Raw genomic sequence first — 20,899 nt, forward strand, 5'->3', positions numbered from 1 at the left:
TATAATACTGACCATTAAATTTCTATATTTCGGTCGCTTGGGGTGTGACAGTAACAAGTTTCCGTTCTAGCAGTCACTTTATATTATTAGCTGTGTTTGATCTGGGTTGTAGGGTAAAATGAACACGTTTGTGTCTGTAGTGTAGTAATCGATGTGTGTAATGTGCCCGCTGGCAGGTTGTAAATAAATCGAGCAGGGGGGTGACAGAGAAGCGTCAGCTGAACCTCAGCTGATCGGAAGTTCAGCTCTACGGCATTTCAAGCTGGCGAGAGTAAGTGACTGGGTGATACCGAAATTTGCGTGGTTTGCCTTCAGAATAAACTATGAAATTTTTATTTTTAGCTCTAGCAAGAACAACATTCACGTGGAGAAATTAAATAACAATATATCTCATCTTTAAACTCGGATAAGTCAGGAAATCAGACCGTATTTTAACGTCAGTCTTCATTTTACATACACAGCATTCACCAAAATCCTTTATTTTGAAGGCCATCAAGGTGACGTGCATATTCGTAATCTGACTAACTTCACGCAATCCCCAGGCTGCTAGAAGGAAAGGGAGACATGGCTGAAACCATAGCTGATACAAGAAGGCTTTACACCAAGCCTCAGAACTTAAATGACGCCTATGGACCTCCGAGTAACTTTCTAGAGATTGATGTAAGCAACCCTGAGACGGTCGGGGTGGGCAGAGGCAGATACACCACGTACGAAGTCAGACTGAAGGTGAGCCTACCGTAACAAGTGCAAATGGCGCTAGCTTTTAAGCTACACACCTAAGCACGCAAACATATCTTTTCTGCAGTCACAGAAAGTTGTAATTTTTATGACATCGCGATTTTTGCCCCCACTAAGACATTCAAAGGGTTGATATTTAAAAGTGTGGGCTATTAAGAAGTATCAAATTGTCCGTTGCTAAAGGAATTAGTCGACGCTTGCTAGGAAGCTAGCAGCCTTTATCTGACTGCACGGTTACCTGACGTTACACTGTCTGCTCAACGTTGTTGGTGTACATAAAGCTGTTTGACTGCATGTTAATTAAAAGTGTTTGATAACGTGGTTAACGGAAACGGTGTCTGTGTCTTTTGACGGCGACATCGCTCCGGGAAAGAAGGGGTGTGCGCGCGCGTGTGTGTGTTTACATTAGCCTCAAGTGTTTTTCCACAGCGCAGCTGAAACATGTCTACAAATAAACTGCAGTTATATAACCTCGGTTTAAGCGAAACACATAACCTTCTCAAAGACTTAACGTCTTTCTGAACATTTGATCTCCAGCCACACCCCATTGTCCGAGTGCAAACCACAGATAACAGTATTGGTCACACTTAATGACAATCCTGAGGTGAGGACTGGCCTGTATGACTAAATGGTGCACTGGGACATAATGCGAACATTTTGGTTGGTATAGTATTTTACTTTGTAGCTTTTCTGACGTGACAAATCACCAGAAGCCTAAAGGAAAGCATACTTTTGAGTCAGCTTCTCTGGAGCTATAAAGACAGGATGCAGGATGCTGCCTGATCCTGTCCAGTTTCACCCACCCCCTTACAACACACTTCCTTCCTCCAACTTGTAGAGGAGAACAAAAGGTGTTTTGTTTTTTTTCGTATAAAGAATTATTTTTGTCACTTTACTATCTATTTGGCTGTCAGTGTACTTTTTTTTTTTTTTAAATGTGAAATTCTGGGATGGCAGCTAATGCTGCGTAGAAATGCAACAGTGTTGTTGAGCAATAGGTCAGGATGAGAACTGTTAGAGAGTCAGCAATTGCAAAACACATCCTGTGTATCTTTCTGTTACTGCAACTTTGTGGTCAGAGTAAAAATTAGCCTTGAATAGCTGAGGTCAGCTGATACATTTCTTTCAGTGTTGATACAGATCACTAGTAACCAAAATCAAACTATTAAAATAACAAATCATAGTCAACATTAACTCCAACACTAACCTTTGTTAGGCTTTTTGTGTCTTAAAACTGTTGCAATGTAACAACAACAAAAGAACAAATGTATCTTTTTAAGATCTGTTCTCAAAGATGAAGTGTATTTTTTTTTCCTGGGAACTTGTAATTATAGAAATAAATCACTAATTGCGATATTTGGCAAAATAGTTAGTTCAGTTAAGTATTTGGAAAATCTTGCAAAGAAAAGCGTCTAGACTTCTTTAAGTTACTTGAAGACGTTTCACCTCTCATCCGAGAAGCTTCTTCAGTTCAGAACTGAAACGTCTTCAAGTAACTTAAAGAAGTCCAGACGCTTTTCTTTGCAAGCTCCTTTGACTACGATGACCTGGATGACTGAGAACCTTCACAGACATATTTAGAAAATCACACTTTTTTTTTTTTTTTGCCTCTGTCCACAACTGCTGTGGATTTTAATTAAACTCTCCAGATGTGATAGAACTGCAATGATGCACCTGCATCCTCATGACTTGGTGACAGCTTTAATTCAAGAAGCCTTGAACCAATTTTTATACATTTTCCCATTTTTAGATGCTCAAAAATAATTAATAACTGACTGACATTTTCTTTGTCAGATGAGATCTGTTCCCTTGTTGTTTTATTGCAAATTAAGCAGATGAAAAACAAAGATGCTGACGCAAGTAAAGGAGGGCAATAGGTTGAAAACCTAAAATAAACCTAACAGAGAGATGGAAATGATCAGACTGGCCAAATCAGCAACACCAAAAGGTCTGAAAGACTACAGAATACAACTAAAATAGGGGGTTTCCATGGTTAAGGAAAGCAGCTTCACAACATCTAACCAAGCCACGAGGCGGTCTACAGTCAAGAGATACCTTCATAAATGTAAATAACAAAGGGTTTACAACAAGGTGCAAATCACTGGTTGCACTCAAGTACAAGCAGCCCTGATTAGACTGTCAGAAACCATCTAGAAGAGTCTGCATAGTTTTGAAATAATATTTGAAACACGCAAACAAGATGAACTTGAACCAGAATGACTGGTGTGCATACTTCAATCATACTTGAAGAGAAAATAATGGAGAGGGAGAGAAGTGGCTCATGATCTAAAGCATGCCATATTACCTGTCAAACATGGTGGAGACATTTTTTATGGCACTTTCATGTAGGACTGTCAGTGGAATTAGTGTTTATTTATTATGTGACTGTTGAAAAGTAGCAGAATGAATTGTGAAGACTACAGGGCTATACTTTCTGCTGAGATTCACTCAAAAGATCCTGCAAAATGGATTGAACAGTACTTCATAGTGCAAATGAGTAGTGTCCCAAATCACACTGCAAAAGCAGCTCAAGTGTTTCTCAACTCAAAGAAATATTGTGAAGTTCTTTTTTTTTCTTCAAGTCTGTCTCCAGATCTAAAGTAAATAGAGCATGCTTTTCACTTGCTGAAGACAGAGCTAAGGTTAGAGAGATCAGTTGGACACCTTTTGGAGCAAATGTGTCAAAGCAAGTCACAGGATGAAACAGCATATTAAAAGCACTCCTTAAAATGGTTAGCTTCTATAATTACCTTAGAGCCTCTAGAAATTTATATGTATAAAATGTCTGTAAATCCCCTGAAAGTCTGCATTTCTATCGTGTCTCGATAGTTTGATTTATAGTCCACTGTGGTTGTGTCCTGAGACAAGAGTTGTGTCATTTTCCAAATACTTATGGACCTAAATGTATCTGGCAATCCACCTTTGAAACATCAAACCTGCTTAAATCTGCAAATGCTTTTCTTTGATCCTGTTTATGGCACAGTACCCACAGTGTTGATAGGATAAATGTCTTACAAAATAAAAATGTAAATATAAACTAAAGGTCGCTTGCTCTATTATTGGAGTTTTAAATCATATCATACATGGAAACGGGAGTTGACGTGGTTGTCATAAAACTATAGATTTTAAGAGTTTTTTAGAACAATGAAAAGTTTGAACGTTTTTTATTTCAGTGACAACTTAGCAGTCTGCCTGTGCTGATAATCTCAGTGAAAGCTCCATGGTGAACAACTTGGACAACCTTGGACCGTTTGATTCAGCTGCTGCTGCTTTTGTCAGATATTAAATGTCATGCCTACATCAGGAATTTTGTGAGAATGTTAAAATATAAGTCTTATTTGACATGCAGACACAACAAGCAGGCAGTTAGATTCACGAGAAACGAAAAAAAGACACATTTTAGCTGGGTTAGCCACGAGGTAAACTTTGTATTTTTTACAGTATTTTCAAGCTTTAAGAACTCCTTTTAAAGGCTTGTCAGTTTTGCCACATAAGCCAGGCAATTTTGTATAAATGTAACTATTATTGGACCTTTTGTGTTCGATTTTAAATACACAGACTGTCAGACAGTCACTATAGGCTCATCTGATTGCTCCATCTCCTCATCTCTAAATTGTCATCTTGGTTGACTGACACCCCTGTAGTTACTGGCCCGGAGTATTTAGATTGGTTACCAGCCCTCAAGTATTTAGTCGTTTTCCTTTACCTTTAAGAAACAAGTTGAGAGGAGAGAAGCTGTCTCCAGGCATTAGCGTTGAATATAAGGCTACTGTACTTGATTAGCGTGTAATAATTAGCATATGCGTGTAATCAGCATTATTGTGCACCTCATAGCCCTGTGTGACCCTGCTTTGCATAAGACCACAGAAGAAGCGGTGCATCCCTCACTTCTCAACAAACGTGGTGTCAACTTAGCTTTGCTTCTCTCCTTCTCCTTTCTTTAGCTTTCTTTGGAAGCGTTTTACTCCATCTCCAGCCATTAAAGAGTGTTTGCCACAAGGCCTAGGTCTGGAATGCGTAGTGTTTGCTTTGCCCCTTCATTGCTTTTTTTCCCCTCTTTCCCCCTCTTCATCTACCTTTCTTTTAATATTTCAGAATACTTGAAATATATCATCTCATTACTCTGTACTGTTTCCGTTCCTAACCTTTTCCCCTGTTCTCACTGCTGTCCCGCTATCCACCCCGAAATCGAGAGAGCTCTTGTGGCCGCAGTGAGAGAGTCTGCCTAATCCCCTCATTGAGAAAAGAGAAGAATTGAACCAGGCCAGGGTGGCTGGGTGGGTGTGTGTGTGGTGAGGGGGAGCTGGAGCATTTACTCCCCATCCTCACCCTCCAACTCACCCCCCCACCCATGGGAGGGCAGAAAGCCACCCCCTCACCAGATTTCATCCTGTTGCTTACTTTCCCATTTTACTCCCAGCTGTGTGCAGTCACTTTCCTGGTTCATACCGTGTTACCGTTGTTCCCCATGATAACTGAAATCATGAAGTTTGCTCCGAGACTGTTGAAATAAGAGTCATTCAGTTTGCCTGTGACTCACCGGCGGTGTTGGGATGCTCACAAAGTTAGTGGCGAGACAAATTGTTTAAACATTGTTTACTGTGGCTGTGAGGCATAGTCACTTGTTGGCAGACGGGCCTGCGTTTGGCGTTTGAAATTAATGGGATCAATCTCTCACTCTATGCATCAGTTTTTTAACGAAGTGGAAGCTAAGTTCACACCGAAAGGAGGCGGATATCTCATTTTGCATGAGCAGACTCGTAATGTCGGGGGTCATGCTGAAACAATGGATATCTGTTCCAATCCAAATCCCTTCGTTTTAAGGGTAGTTTTTGAAGTGGCTTATGGTTGCTTTTTTTATGCTTCTGCACATGTTTCATGTTCCTAATGGAGAGAGTTGTTTTTCATGAGTCCTATCATATCACCTTAATGGTCTTTTACTTTTTTCTGTGTAGTGTCTGGTTTGGCGGACCCCCCTCCCCTCAATACAGCATAGTGTATTTGTTTGGACCCTCAGCAAACAGGGGGTTGGAGCTGGGATGGGGGTGTATGTGTGTGGAGTAGGAGGAATGGGTGATGGATATTATCAAAATTTTAGTTGGTTCCCATCTCATCCAGAGAGCACATTCAGGGGAGCGAACTTTGGGATCTCACTTTGTTTATGGATAGGAGTACATAAAAGGGCTCTTATAGCGGTGTCTCCCACTCTCACTCAGTCTTCTACCCCTCCTCTTCTCTTCTCCCATAGCTTCTCCCTCTCTCTTTCTTTCTCTTTTCCATTTGGGCACCAGGGTGAGGGCGGGGGCCTTTGGTCATTAATAAAATGGGGAGAGATGGTGTGTGTGGGTGTGTGTGGATTGTGGGGGGAGGAGGGGAGGCTTGTCAGGCACAGTCAAGTGTAATCCAAAGTCTACAGCATCCTCTTCGACAACTATTTTAATGGAAATGGGGAACATATTGTATCAAGGCTACCATATCCTACTTGAAATGACAGTATCAAAAGTGGGAGTTGATACTATGGCAACAAAGCAGCTTTTTGCCAGCTAGGCGAGTCGGAGAGAGGGTAGGCTGTCAGGCCGCAGAGGCCGGCAAGCGAGGGAACGAGTGAGAGAGTACATGGAGAGGCGAGAGCAAGAGACCCATAGCCCCAACTCTTTTGTTCGGGGTCTTTTTTTCCCATTTTGGAATATGATGCAATGAGATGGTATTATGTTGCCATTTTTAATGCTATTATTCTGAAAGGGGACTATATGGGAGGGGTGAGAAGGGGGCATGGGGGAGGTTTAGGATGTGCACTCTCAAACTTGACTTAATCCATCCTGCTAAAAGCTAATGCATGGTGGCCTTGAACTATTCTCTCAGGAGATGAGTGATCTTTGTCCCCTCTCTCCCTCTCTCTGTGTCTCGCTGTTTTTAAGGGTTCTGTCTCTTTTCAACCCATTTTCAATGAGCCTAAGGTATTGTGTCCCACACATTATGAATCACATGCTCTTCCTATGGAGCGTAGATTGCACCTTGAACACTCATAATTGAAAGTGAAGCAAGCAGATCCACTTTGAAGGAGGTACATGTAGCTTTATGCTCCTATTTTAATGATGTCTAAAAATCTATTTTTCCACCTTTGCTTTTAATGTGGCCATTAATTTCTCATTTCTGTATTTTTCTACCTTTGCAAATGTCCTATTTGTGCCTTTTGCTTGCTGTTTTGTCTGGCTTTCCTCTTGTATCTGTCTTTTACAAAGTGAGGAAAGCATCTTTTTTTTTTCTTCTTTTTTTTTTTGTGTCCCTTTTAAAAAAAAAACAAAAAAAAAAATCAGTTAATAAAATCCTAAGACCTGACTGGGTGTGGGCTGGTCCCCTGTTCTGATCACTGTGAGGGGTTAGTAAGTTGATACACCCTGGTCCTAACCTCTAACCAGCCGTGAAAAGAACAGAGGCCGGGGAAACCTGATCTTTGACTTGTAGAGCTCTCACGCACCGCCTCTTTCTATGTGTTCGTGTTAGAGAGAGAAAGCATGAGTGAGACCTCTCATTTTTCAGTTCTGTCGTTTTCGTTCCTCCCCTTGTCCTGAAAGGCCAATCTCTTAATCACAGGGTTATGGTGGGTGAGGGAACTGAAAGGCCAGGTGACTTTCTTTCCTTACACTCTCACTGCTTGCTTCATTGTCTTGAGATAAGTGGTCCGGGTTCTAGTGTGCATACAAGCAGGCTCGAATGCTTTGGACTATTATATTTACATTGTTAAATGTGTGACTGGTCAAATCCTGTGCCTAACACCTGTGCCTGCATACCTCCTCTGTCAATGTGTGCTCGCACATGGATAAGTGTTTTCTGTGTTCACGTGATGGGATTAGAGTCACGGCGGTGGCAGATTACCTGTAACTGTGATCTGTTGTGGTGGGGATTAACTTTGTGGCGCTCCATGCTGTGAGGTAACATGACGCAGCAGGGACGAACCACGGTGAGAGGAGAGCGGAGTTAATGCTAGAGTACTGGGGCGATAAAGCTAAGATAATCCACTTCTCCTGTGACCTGAGAACGAGGAGGAGTGAGGGGTTCATTGACAGCTTCACCTGGAATGAACTTGAAATAATTGAAAAAGGAAGTTTTTTGGTGGGCTGTTTAGTCACACCAAAAAAAAACAGTTGAAAGAGGGAGTGGCAGATATTGTGCCCAGTGTAAGGAAATACTCCTACAGTTAATACAGTGTCACCTGAACCAGGTTATTTCACTTGGTTTTATGTTTTAAATGTAATAAATGTGGCCTTATTTATTTAAAATAATCTTACGAATTTCCTTTTTTATGTATAGTCCAGGCTCTGAATATTACATCAGTTAATATTTATTGATGTGATTTGGCGTATTCGTCCTAAGGGGGGAAAAGGGGGACTAAACTTTGTTTTCAAATCAGCTTGTTTATAACCCCAATTCCCAAAAAAATATTGCGATCCTTTGTGATTTGTGAATAAGACAAAGTTGAAAACTGTTCTGTGGTCAGACACATTGAATTCATCATTGATTCAAACTCTTTTTGGAAAACATGAACGCTGCATCCTCTCAACTAAAGAGGAGTGTGACCATCTGACTTATTATCAGCGCTCAGTTCAAAAGCCTGTATGCATGTGGTATGGGGGTGTGTTAGTGGAATTGGCAGCTTGAACATCTGAAAGGCCAGCATCAATGATAAAAGGTATATACAGGTTTTAGATCAACGAATTCTCCCATATAGATAAGGTCTTTTTATGGAATTCCTTGCACATTTTGGCCAAGACATTACTAAACGCCATAGCATAGCTATTACAATAAATCAGTTTCACAAAAACAACAACAACATCTTTTTAATCTAGGGCTATGCTTAATCCATGCCTGGGAAACTGATCCAGTGTCCTAACTGCTGTTTTTCAAGGAATTGAATGCTTGGCAGTTTCAGGGTTAGTGCATTCACAATGTAAATAGCTTGCATGTGGTGCAGAATGGACTAAGGAGTTTGACCTGCAGTTGTGTTGGGGTTTTTTTTTTCAATCTTTACTTAATGTCCATGTAAGCCTTGTATAGTTGACCTGAAATAATTGAGGAGTGACCTTTAAAGTACTATAAGTCTCTGTGACACAAACAGTATCTGCTATTTTCATATATGTGCTTTGTTGCCTATCAGTTCACATATTTCTGCCTGTCTCATCTGCCATGTAAATTAAACATTGAAAAATAAATCTTTCAGCAGTTACATCATTAAATACCAATGCCTCAACTCCATTCAGTAAACTCTTACGTTCACTACTTGGGCATACTTGTGTCAGTGTTGAGGGATCAGTTATTCCTGCAATTTCAGTTAGAAATTCCAGTTAGATTAAAACACAAAAATGTCTGCAGAGTCATGAAAACTTGTTAGAAAAAAGGCAGAGCAAACCGCTAGAAAATGGTTAAGCTAAATGTAAATGGTTTGCTCAGTTTGAGCACTCAAAGAGCTTTCTACTACAACTCTCATTCACTCAATCCCATACATTCATGCAGTGCTTTTATCTATGCCTAAGCACTTTTATCTAACGTTTATATGCACTCAAACTCTGATGGATGCAAAAAACGTTGGCAATTATCAGTATCAGGGTTTAGTATCTTGACTGAAGATACTTCTACAGATGGACTGGAGTAGCTGGAGATTGATCCACCAACCTTTCACTTGGTAGACAACCTACTCTACCTGCTCTTCCACAGCCACCTCAGAAGCTTTTATTATATGTTGGCATACAGGGCTTTCTTATTTACTGCAGTTTATTAGTGTTGTTGCATCCTGTCTGTGAAACGTTAATAATTCGTTGCAGATTTCTGACATAGAGAGGTCCATCGCTGGATCTTATATTATGCGTTATTATGCTGACAAGTTAATGTATACAAACCTTTTAGTTGTAAACAGGTGATTTGTGCCCTCTAGTGTGTATCAGTTGCAGTTTTGAGGTGATCCATTTGACAGTTATGAAGTCCCGTGAGATTGAAAAGGAAACGGTCTGCTGAGAATATCCTATAAGATAAACGATCAATAGATGGCCAACTTTACTGTAATACTGAAATGGTTGGTAAGAAAGCAAAAGAAAATTGTGTTCAGCTGAACTCATAAATAAATCAGGAAAACTCAATGGACCAAAAGCACTGACTTTTTAAGTGAGATCACCTGTAATAGTATTCAAATCCACATTTGGAAGACGGTGGGGTATATTGATGAAGGGGTCATGTGAAAGATCAGTGTGTCTATACGAGTCCAGATTTTAACCCAATCATCAGCTCAAGAAAACATTCTGTGCGATTGAGTAAATTGCCCAGGTAGCATTTATTTTACAGTTAAACATCAAACCAGTCGTGGTTGATGGGCGACTCTCTTCATCATTGCTAAGGGTGTGACAGATGAGTTTGTTCTTGCCCACTAAACTCGGGTGGGATCCATAATTTTGAAGGTTGAGGATAGGACAGAGCAAAGACTGAAGAAAACAAATGCCCATATTTTTCCCATTCAAACACCACAAGAGGAGTCTCAAGGGCAGAAAATGTGACTTAGTTTTGCAGATCAAGGGAAATAAAAAGGAAAAAGACTGAAAAGGGGAGACCATGAGAGAGAGAAATGACCACTCCTGGTCTTCCTCCTCTTCAATTAGTCTTGCATAGAGCAGGCAAAGCTTCCAACCTCTCTAGTATCTCTGCTCCTTCTTTATGACCACGTACACCCACCTCCTTTCTCTTTTGTTCAGCCATTTACTCAGCCTTCTAGTTAACTCTCCATCCCCTTTACCGCACACAGTCACAGTCGTCTGCTTATCGATCAGTCTGCTGCTCGCGCTGTATTCATGCTGCACCTACTTGCTCAATTGCTTTGCTCTTGTGATTCCTTCTTCCATGAATTCTGACCTTCTGTGAATGTAGCCTGCCAATGAAATGCTCACTCACTCCCTCCTTGTTTGTACATTGTCATGGGATGGCCATGTGCTGTCAGGAATAGTGAAGAGCTTTGGCATTGTGCCGTAATGTGCTGTTTGCTTCAATGTTCTCTGTCAATGTCGAAACATCTCCTCTTTTTTTAAAATGAAATTCACTCTCAAGTGCTTGTCAACAGCAACTTGGAATTATGCACACATCTGTGTGAACGCACAAAAAAATGGCAAAGCATTCTGAGTGGGACAGACCTTGGTTAGCAAAATGTGGAATTTCTTTTCGCCTTGAGGCCAATTTCAATTTTCTGTTCGGTTTGGTTCGATTTGAAGGAGTTTTTTGTTTTTTCCCCCCCCCCCCTCCTTTTTTTTTTTTTTTACTAAGTTAGAGTAGATAAGACAAAGCTATGCCCAAAACCAAGTCAATAAAACCTTCCTCTCTAGCTCTTTCAAGTTAGCTCAAGCTCTCCCTGAAAGCTTTTTAGTGATAATTTTCTGATATTCATATGATTGCCACAGAAAGTACAAACCTTTGTTTTGTTTTTAGTTATCACATTTTCTTAAAACATGTTTCCAATAAATGAATGTCTTGGTGAGTTTGTTAACTCTTGGGGAACACTTAGGGCTGTTCGATATAACGATATATATCGGATGACGATATAAAAACATCTATCGTTTCATTTTATGCTATCGTTTGTTTCGTGGTGTCACAAAATAAACTGTTTACGGCAATATTTTTTTCCACCGTTTTGATGGTCACTGTAGTGGCTATATTAATTTCTTAAAGTTCTCTCTTTCTCTTATTTTTAATATAACCACACTACTGACGGACAAGCGCCTGTTTTGGTTAGCAACAACAACGGTAACACCATCGCGTGTCCGCTTGTTTATGTTCCACATAAACCTTTCACAATAAAGCTCAAGATCCACTTGAGACTTTTCAAAATAAACTGAATCACGTGAAAGAGCAGATTATTTACGGATGAGAAGTAAAAAAAGAGCCGCCAGGTGCTAAAAAATAAACCTTAGACTCAAACGTTAGAACAGGCTTTTCCCCGCAGCACGCCTTGTAATAAATACTCACAAAGAAAACGGCGGCCGTTACAACTTATGTCTAAAAATGTATCGTTTAATGCATCTGTTAAAACTAGAGATGGACCGATCCGATATTAGTATCGGTATCGGTCCGATACTGACCTAAATTACTGGATCGGATATCGGAGAAAAATAAAAAATGTAATCCGATCCATTAAATATCACGAAAGCACCTCACAAAACTTGCAACACGCCGTAACTCACCTCAGAACGTATGCATCACGTGATAGAGCAGCTGTGGCATGCAGGACCTGTCGGTGGTCTGGATAGCATGTGGAGCTTCGCTAGCAACCTGGCATTTCATCTCCGACAAAGTTATCCCCGAGAGAAGTAAAGCAAGTGTGTAAGTCCATCTCTGAATGTTTGTAAAGCATTCCCACGTTAAGCTTAACAAGCGACTGCCTCTCGCTCTCCGGCTGCTACTTCAATCGTGAAACTGCTTAAATCAGCTGATCGGCTTTTCTGTCGCGAGTCTGTCTCTCGTTTGTTTTTGGTCCACTTTGCGCCAGAAAGAGCAAACCAGCGGCTGAACAACAGCAGCACGTTTAAGCTTGATAAGCTGTTGTTAGAATTTATTTAATATTAATTTCTACACCAGGATCTTTTTTCTACGTAGCTGACGGCTGGTAACTGTGCAGGGGCGGATCTAGCAAAGTTTAGCCAGGGGGGCCGATAGGGCATTAACTGGGAAAAGGGGGCACAAAGACATACTTTTCTTTCTTATTCTCATTTAAAATGTCTAGCTTTTAATAAATAATTATCTGACACCCAAAGTTTTAATTTGATGTAAAATGAATAGAAGTCAATTACTGTATATAGTGACTATTAAGTCTAATATATATACCCTAGTAAGCTATAGTACTTTTTACTTTGGGAAGGTACCATCTGTGCAGTCTGCAATTTTGTTGAAGAAAGATGTTGAATCTATTTAATATTTCTTGAAAAATAATTGATTTCTGTGCATTTTTTTTCACACTGCATCAAATTAAGGTTGATTACGTCGATTAAGCATCATGAGGTGGCGCGTGAGGGGTGGTTCCCTATTTTTTATTTATTTAATTTTGTTGTTGCTGGGAGTTGGAACCCTATTAGTTAGGTTGCTTAATATTTACGCTAAGTACTCTTTAAAATACCAGAATAGGGAGGATGGTGTAGGTCTAAGTTTATTAGATTGATCAGTATTGCTGAACTATGAAATATTTTTTTTGTATACAGGTATAACAGAATAGCTTTAGTGTAGTTGTTGTTTTAAACTTGAGTATGAACTTATACAAAATGCAGCAAGATATTTAAAAAAGCAGTTTTGTTGATTTAAAAAACACTATATCGGATTCATATCGGTATCGGCAGATATCCAAATTTATGATATCGGTATCGGTATCGGACATAAAAAAGTGGTATCGTGCCATCTCTAGTTAAAACACTCGACTCCAGCTACATGACGCACAGCTGGGAACACTTCCGGCAAGTCGAGCTGCCCGAGATTCACAGAATTTACAGAAAATGTTATATTTTTGTGATTTATATCGTTATCGGGACGATAGAATTCTTATATCAGGATATGAGATTTTGGTCATATTGCACAGCCCTAGGAACACTTCCAACAGTACAGAGATACTGCTTTGCAGTTTGGTGGTTGTATCAAATAAAAGTACCCAGTACACTTGAAATAACAGAATTGGCCTAATATAGCAAACGAAAACAGAACTACAACTAGTGATTATTTTATTATCAATCAATCCGTCTGGGTTTTTTTTTTTCTTCCTCAGTTGATTTAATATTTACCTGTTTTTGGTGGCGTTTACAATTGCGTGTGTAAACATCCCACATATAGAATTGAATGAATTTGTAGGCATGTAGAGTGAGGTCATGTTAACAAATCAATAAAATGTGGCTTACATCCACCAAGGTCTTTGTGGTCAACTTAATGTTTTATTTGTAAAAAATTAACAAAAACTTTGAAAGTGTGGTTGTTACAAATACACCGTATATTATCAACATATAAAAAAGTATTGTATGAAGATTTAAAATATGTCACATTTAACCCCTGACCTCTCTTCTCAAGGTCAGTAGTGAGTGAGCAGAAGGTCAAAGTGATAATAATGGTATACAGAGCTGTATAGATCAGGTATTTGGAGTATCCAATGCCAGCTTTTTATTATAACTTTATGTACATTAAAGTGACAGGTTAGAACTGTTTAAATAACAATTTTAGTACATGTATAATGTACCTGAATAAGAATTATTTTTTCAGAAAGTAAATTACACTTCAGATTTCTTTGTTTCTGGATCTGGAGGCTTTGTCTAAGCAGGGAAACCTATTGTTTAGGAGACCACTTCAATGAGTTCTTGCAGCTTCAGCGCTGGTATAAATGGTATGGAGCTGTGGTGATGACTCTGTTTGCATGAAAACCCATCGATACAGTGAGTGAGTAAATCTGCGATAGACTGGTGACTTGTCCAGGGTGTATCCTCTTCACCTGGTGTCAGCTTGGATGCAATTCCCACGGCACTGAAGTGGACGAGAGAGCAAGAAAATGGATGGATATGAAATGTCAGACAGTAGTACTCAGCTTTGAGTGCTCAGTCAAAAAGCACTATATAAGAATGAGTCTGTTTAACATTTGCTTGCTTAGTTTGAGCAACAGTCAGAAGTAAAAATCAATCCCATAGTTGCTGATCAGTTTTCTTTTTATTTTCCATTCTTTTGAGCTTTAAAATAAAGATTTACTTTATCACATTGTGGTGATAAATCCATAACTTTATTTAAATAAAACGGGCATCATTTTCATTATCCTCACCATCAACCTGTAGGAACAGCAAAGTGTCTTAGTAAGCCACCTCCACGGTGGGATTGAGTCTCCAAAATTATATTAATTATAACTATTCTCTCACTCATTGGCTTGATGGCGATGTCCAGAATCTCCCATTAGTGCTTGATTACTTTGAAATCTGGTATCTGGTTACAGATTAGGATTTTCTTTGTTGTTGTCCTTGCACTTAGTGCCGACTCATGTCCTACGGACAGGTTCATAATCACTTTTATTCATCAGGATAAAAGTGATTACTTGGGACAGCTTTTAATGGATTTTGCAGTGATCTGTCCCTCCCCAGAGGGCAAGTGGACTCGAAGCATGGCAGTAAAATGCAAAAAGAGAGATGTGGGGGGAGAAATCATCCACACAAACTGGATCTTCCTATCACTTGCTAAACGATTCAATCGATATTTCTTGAACTCAGCTTTCTGAGCTTTACTTTGAACCACTCTGACTTACCTGAAATTTTCTTAGTGTATATCAAGCTACTTCTTGAAAAACTGTGATTTCATTTGAATAACTGCAGCCAGAGTTTAAGGGCAATTTCTTTGTAAATCACAACAGCTCTTAAAAGTGACACCTGTAACAGTCTGCGGCTTATGTTTGTCCATAGACCAACCTACCCATCTTCAAACTGAAGGAGTCTTCTGTACGGAGGCGGTACAGCGACTTTGAGTGGCTCAGAGCGGAGCTGGAGAGGGAGAGCAAGGTGAGCCATTGAAGTGAACTCCACACAAAGGCTGCTCGAGTACTTAGCTTATCAAATCAGCATATAACATTGACCACATCTGCAGTGTTTTGCTATGAAAGAGAAGGGAGTTTTGTGCATCTTTGGGTTGTTAAAGAACATTTTCTTCCCTGTCTAGGTTCAGCCCATAAACAGTTTCAGAAATGACACACAAAAAGCATTGACAAAACCCATATTTAAATAGTTTGAGTTGTTCAAATTTCTCATAATTTATTGTAACAATTAAAAACTTTTAATTTTGCTCTTTCTTTCTTTTTCTTTTTTTCTTTCTAATGGGAAATCTGTTCTCTCAGGTGGTTGTACCACCTCTCCCGGGGAAAGCTCTTTTCCGGCAGCTTCCTTTCCGAGGAGATGATGGCATATTTGATGACTCTTTCATCGAGGAGCGGAGACAGGGTCTGGAGCAGTTTCTCAACAAGTAAGCCTGTCCACGTCTCAGTCTTTATCCATTCTCCCACAATGCGTCCATGAGGTTAAAACAATTTCTTCTTAACAATTTCTTCTTTGCAGCTGCAGTCGTTTTCCGCTTCTGCCGTTGCTAGTTTAATTATTTATTTTTTTTAACTCTGACGAACAATGAAGCACGTTGTGCAATAACTAGATTCAACTTTTTCACTTCTCTTCATATTGTTAACAAACTGAACCCTCGGAGACGGGCAGGTCTTTTTCCTCACTATCCTCCTTAAATCTCCTTTATAATTACCTCGCAAAGGACAAGAACAACCAAAGAGGACTCAAGTGCGCACCCCCACAACATAATTTTTCCCACATTTGTTTTGTTGTTGATGTGTAATTTATGTTAATTGCAGCTCAAATTACAGCGCGTGGTTCCACGGGATGGTGTGTGCACCTCTGCTTATTTTTGATCCAGCATGTCCTCGTTTTCAGCTGCGGAACAATAAAAGTTACAGTCTGATTGTAATTATTTGCTTTGATTGCAGACTTGGCCATTATCTTTGTTTCATGTGCAAATGCTTCAATGTTTCCTGTTGGAATATTAAGTGTGCAAAGACAGTTGAGGAACATTAAAATCCATAAATGTTTTTTTTCTTCTTCATTTATTTATTTATTTATTTATTTTTAAAGGAGACAAGAATGTGTTGGTAATTAAGATTTCTCCCTCCCGTGCTTTCTGTGAATGAAACACTGCTGTTAATCATATTATTGTTCAGACTTAACACCGGCTGATGTGGCTGGCAGCATTGTTAAATCTGTGATTGAGAGCATTGTGAAGAGGAAATCTTTTGGAATGCTAAACATGATTATCCCTGCAAAATGAGTGAGGAGGAGGAGAAGAGCGAACAATCTTTTTTTTTTTTTTTATGATAGGCTAGTCATACATAATGCTGGCTTCAGGTAAGAGGAAATGGCTTAAAGATTGTAAACATGCTCCTGCTGCGCCTTACGTCCAGATCAACATTTCCAAACCTATTAAACAGTATTTGTTGGTAGCTAGCCTGATGTTTCCGGTGACTGCCCTGGTATTTGACCTCTGGCTCAGTCCCTTTGCTGCTTAATTTGTATGAAATATTTCCTATCAGAGGTTAAGACGCATGCATACAGTGCGTGTAGTCTTATCATTTTGATGTGTTCTGAGCAGTTTGTCGTTTACAAAAAGAGCCGTTTAAGGGTCTCAGGTGCACTGGCTCATTCTCGTTAAGCCGCTTTGCGTCATCTGAAGGGACATTGAGGGAAACTCGATGTCAGAGTGGCTTTAACAGAGCCCCAAACATCCAATATTTTCCACAAGAACTACCACTCTGACTGGGAGGGGGGTCATAAAATATTGATTCATTTAAGTCCTACTGGGATTTAAAGACGTTTGAGAACACCAAATACTCCAGAGCCTCTTATCAATCCCTCAAACTAGGATCAGAGTAACTTTGTGAAATAGTGGAAGGAGACAGGCAGTCTGCTAGTTTTCCTGTTTGCCTTGGTGTGACTTAATTCTATATCTTTGCTCATTTCTGAGTCAAAAGGGGGAAAACGGATTACTACTCCCAAGTGAACAGTTTTTGTGACTGTCAATGTGTTTGTAAATGTGAGATAAAGTTGTCGTAAATTTACGGTTAAATGGCAAATTCAAATAAGAGTTACTCTTTTTCACATTTTTGGCCGATTAGGGAAATGTACTGTGCTGTACATTACTATATGTGGCAATATAGTTTATAATAATATCAATGATATATAACAGTAACTTTTAACCATTAAACTACCGATATGTTAACTAGATCAGTTCAGATCAGCTCTTTATTCTCCATTAGTATAAATTACTTTAGCGTAATTATTTTTCAGAGTAGTTTAAATTATTTGTTAGTGAATCAGTGACATTGTTGACTGAAATCTATCCCAAATCGAAACTGCGCACTAAATTTAAACAGGTTTGACTTTGAATGCACTCATATAATATAATATAGTATAGTATATTTTAGAGACCGTAGGGAGATGACAAGTTAAAAGGGTTCAAACAAAGGTGGGAAATTCTTTGCCTTTCACACACACAAAAATAAGAGTGTTATAACTGTTTATAAATGGTGCCCATGTAACTTCAGGAATGCCTAATTGAAGTTGTGCACTTATTGTAGTGTTTGAAGTTCATTCTGTGTCGTCGGTGGTTAAGACACTGAACAGTGAATGAGAAGCAGCTTTTAATGACAGGCGAGTACCTAGATGTGTTATTAAGCAGTGTTAGCTTGTAAAACTTTTTGTAGTTTGACCGTTTTTTTTTTTATTGTTTGGATTTTTGTTTTTAAACTACATGTTTGTTTTGTATCTTGATCAGATTTTGTATTGCTGTTACTGCACTTACCTATTCTTACATATTTTACTCTGTTTTGTTGTACGACTGCTTCTTTGTGAAAGTAAATTTTACTTACCTACTCAGCTTGCTTATTAACTAAATTTAACAAAAGTTATACTTAAATGTTTTCCCCCCATATGCCACAGTGGCACTTTTGAAGGATATGGCATATATGTGTAAATATATACTTTAAAACGCAGTTATACTCAGTAAAATTCTTTTAAAAGCATTGTATCAATCCTTATGCATTTACATGTTACTGGAGTCTGATAGGATTGAAATACAGCAAAACACCTGACATGACCAGTTTATTGTGCAGGCTGTAAATAACCCATTAAAAGTGGGCGAGTCACTTTTTTTTTTTTTTGTGCTTTTTTTTTTTTTTTTTAAAGCATGCACACAAAAGATATCATCCTTTAGAAATACTTGCATAAAAATGTTGAATGCTAAATAATTGTCCTTCTAGCACAATTTATTAAAAAAAAAAAAAAAAAAAAATCCCCACACTTCTCACGTCCATTTCAGTAATTCATGCAAAATCTTGTTTCCTGTTTGTGCTCATCCCTGTTTAAACTCATCAAAGCTTCATGTTTGAATGTCCACTTTTGCTTTTGTTTTCCAGAGTGGCCGGTCACCCTCTAGCTCAGAATGAGCGATGCCTGCACATGTTTCTACAGGATGAGTCTGTTGACAAGAACTACACCCCATCCAAAATCAGGCAAGCCTGAGGGAAAGAAAAATAAATAAATAAATGGATGGCTCTGCTTGGCCTGGTCTCTCTCTCAGCCCTGCTCAGCCTCGCTTGGCCCAACAACCCAAAGCTCTTTTCACTGCTCCAGGTTTCTCTCAAACAAACATTTTATTGACAATATCGCCCATCCCCCCCCCCCCCCCAGAAAAATTATATAATTCACTGCCTCTTTTAGTTTAGTTATCCTGATCGGTGTTTGTTTTCACCTTCTAATCAGAGTCAAGAATGTTCGACACGTAACTGTGGTTGAAAGTAATTTATAGCAATTTCTTTGTCTGGAAATGCCACTAACATGGATATATTGATGTATTTATCATTTAGCTATGTCTTAAATATATTCATTTATATAGTAACATTGAATGAGTGTTCTGTATATGCAAAGCTCTCGTAATGACCCACAGCGTTTCTCGTCCAGTACGGCATGTTGCTCACCACCGACCTACCAACTAAACACAAAAAACACACATGCAACGACGGGCGTTGACTTTCAAATCACACTTAGGTGTTCTTCTCCGAAAAAGGAGGCGTGCATATGTGTGCGTGTGTGTATATTGACCAGCACCTGCCCAATTATCACAAATGATTTTCTAGCAAGAGATTTACACAGAGGGAACTGCAGTATTTCTACTGGCTATATGCATTTTGAGATTTGTATACTGCTGTGCCATTTTTGTTTATTTTGAATATTTTCCAATAAAATAGGTGAAACGTCTCCACGTGTGAGTGCATTTGTTGTCGCTTCGGGCCGTTTGCCTGTCTCGCTACCCGCTCTGGACAGTCAGTCAGGACCAGTGCAGTCATCCTAACTTTATTGTACCTGTTTAATAAATACTGTGCAAGATGTATAAGGACTATAGCTATTCAAAGACAGCCCTGAGTTTGGACTTGCACTAGAGTGAGCCATGCTAAAGACACAAATGATGCAGTCTATGACTTGTGACAGATTAAGCTTGAATTAGTACAACATGTATTTGGGCCAGGTCACTATGCTTAATGAATGCAAGATCCAGAAGCTTTTTTTTTTTTTTCCTTTACTTTTGTATCACATGTGCCACCACAATAAAAGTAAAAAGCCATTTCTTCTTGCCTTCAGGGCTATTTGTAAGGTCTGACCTTTTTCATAACAATAACATATCTGTACATTATTTTTTTTAAGCACACTGCCTCCCACATGCTGCACATATAAGATGTGAGGACTTTTGACCCGTGCAGTTCCATGTAAAACTTTTGAATTTGAAGATGGAGTTTGATTGCAGCTTCATATGTCCTGTGAGAGCAAGCACTGCTCTGATTTTGGAGAGATTAACCCCAAATGAACCATTTTATGTAATACAAATCTCATTTGGTGGCAAAGAAAAATGTAAAATAATATATGTTATTCATTACTTGATAAAGCACCAACAAATCAAATGAACGTACACAGAGTTGGTTATTACTGATGAGCTTCAGGTGTTCACAAGAAATCCTGCATTAAATCAAGATGCATGCATTAGTGTTTAATAATTTAGTATGAGCTCTACATCCTTATAAAGTGTCACTGTAATTAGATATGAAACCAACACCACTGTTTGCTATGATGCCAGGGCTCCAGCTGGTAGTTTTACTATAAGCATCTATAGTAAAACTATACTATAAGCATCTAGGTCATGTTATATGAAAACCGTTTAATTCAGTGTATTTTATTCTCTTGGTTACAACTCTAAATAGTTATAACTCCATTAAAAATTTTGTTTTTTTTTGCTTTTACAACAGAATAAAAACATTACAGGCCACAAAAACATTTCCAAGTGCTGAATAAGATTGTATCCAGTGTTAGTGTCTAACTTCAAAAAGTCGACCTTAAGCGTTTTCTTTTCTTTCTTTTTTTTTTATGCTGCGCCTCAAACAGGACACACCAAACACTAACGGGACAGCCATTTAAATACAGACACCATTTTTCAGATGAATGTAGTTTTACAGTCAAAGGGGGGGGGGGGGGGGGGGGGGAGGGGGGATAGATAGTGCATCCTTTTTAAAGAGTCCTCCGCAATGCTTCAT

At 39.1% G+C, this 20,899-nt stretch overlaps 1 protein-coding gene across 1 annotated transcript; it reads left to right on the top strand.

Annotated features, from left to right (window-relative positions):
* Positions 1-542: 542 nt before the first annotated feature.
* On the top strand, positions 543-19,568 carry snx3 (sorting nexin 3). The gene is made up of 4 exons (XM_085372139.1): positions 543-726; positions 15,177-15,272; positions 15,605-15,729; positions 18,734-19,568. Exons 1-4 carry the CDS (start codon positions 565-567, stop codon positions 18,837-18,839), a joined length of 489 nt encoding a protein of 162 aa, XP_085228265.1. The 5' UTR covers positions 543-564; the 3' UTR covers positions 18,840-19,568.
* Positions 19,569-20,899: the final 1,331 nt, after the last annotated feature.

The sequence above is a fragment of the Diplotaxodon limnothrissa genome, linkage group LG15 (assembly GCF_057381915.1).
Source record: "Diplotaxodon limnothrissa isolate DT_005_m linkage group LG15, D_limnothrissa_male_GT1.1, whole genome shotgun sequence".
Lineage (NCBI taxonomy): Eukaryota > Metazoa > Chordata > Actinopteri > Cichliformes > Cichlidae > Diplotaxodon > Diplotaxodon limnothrissa.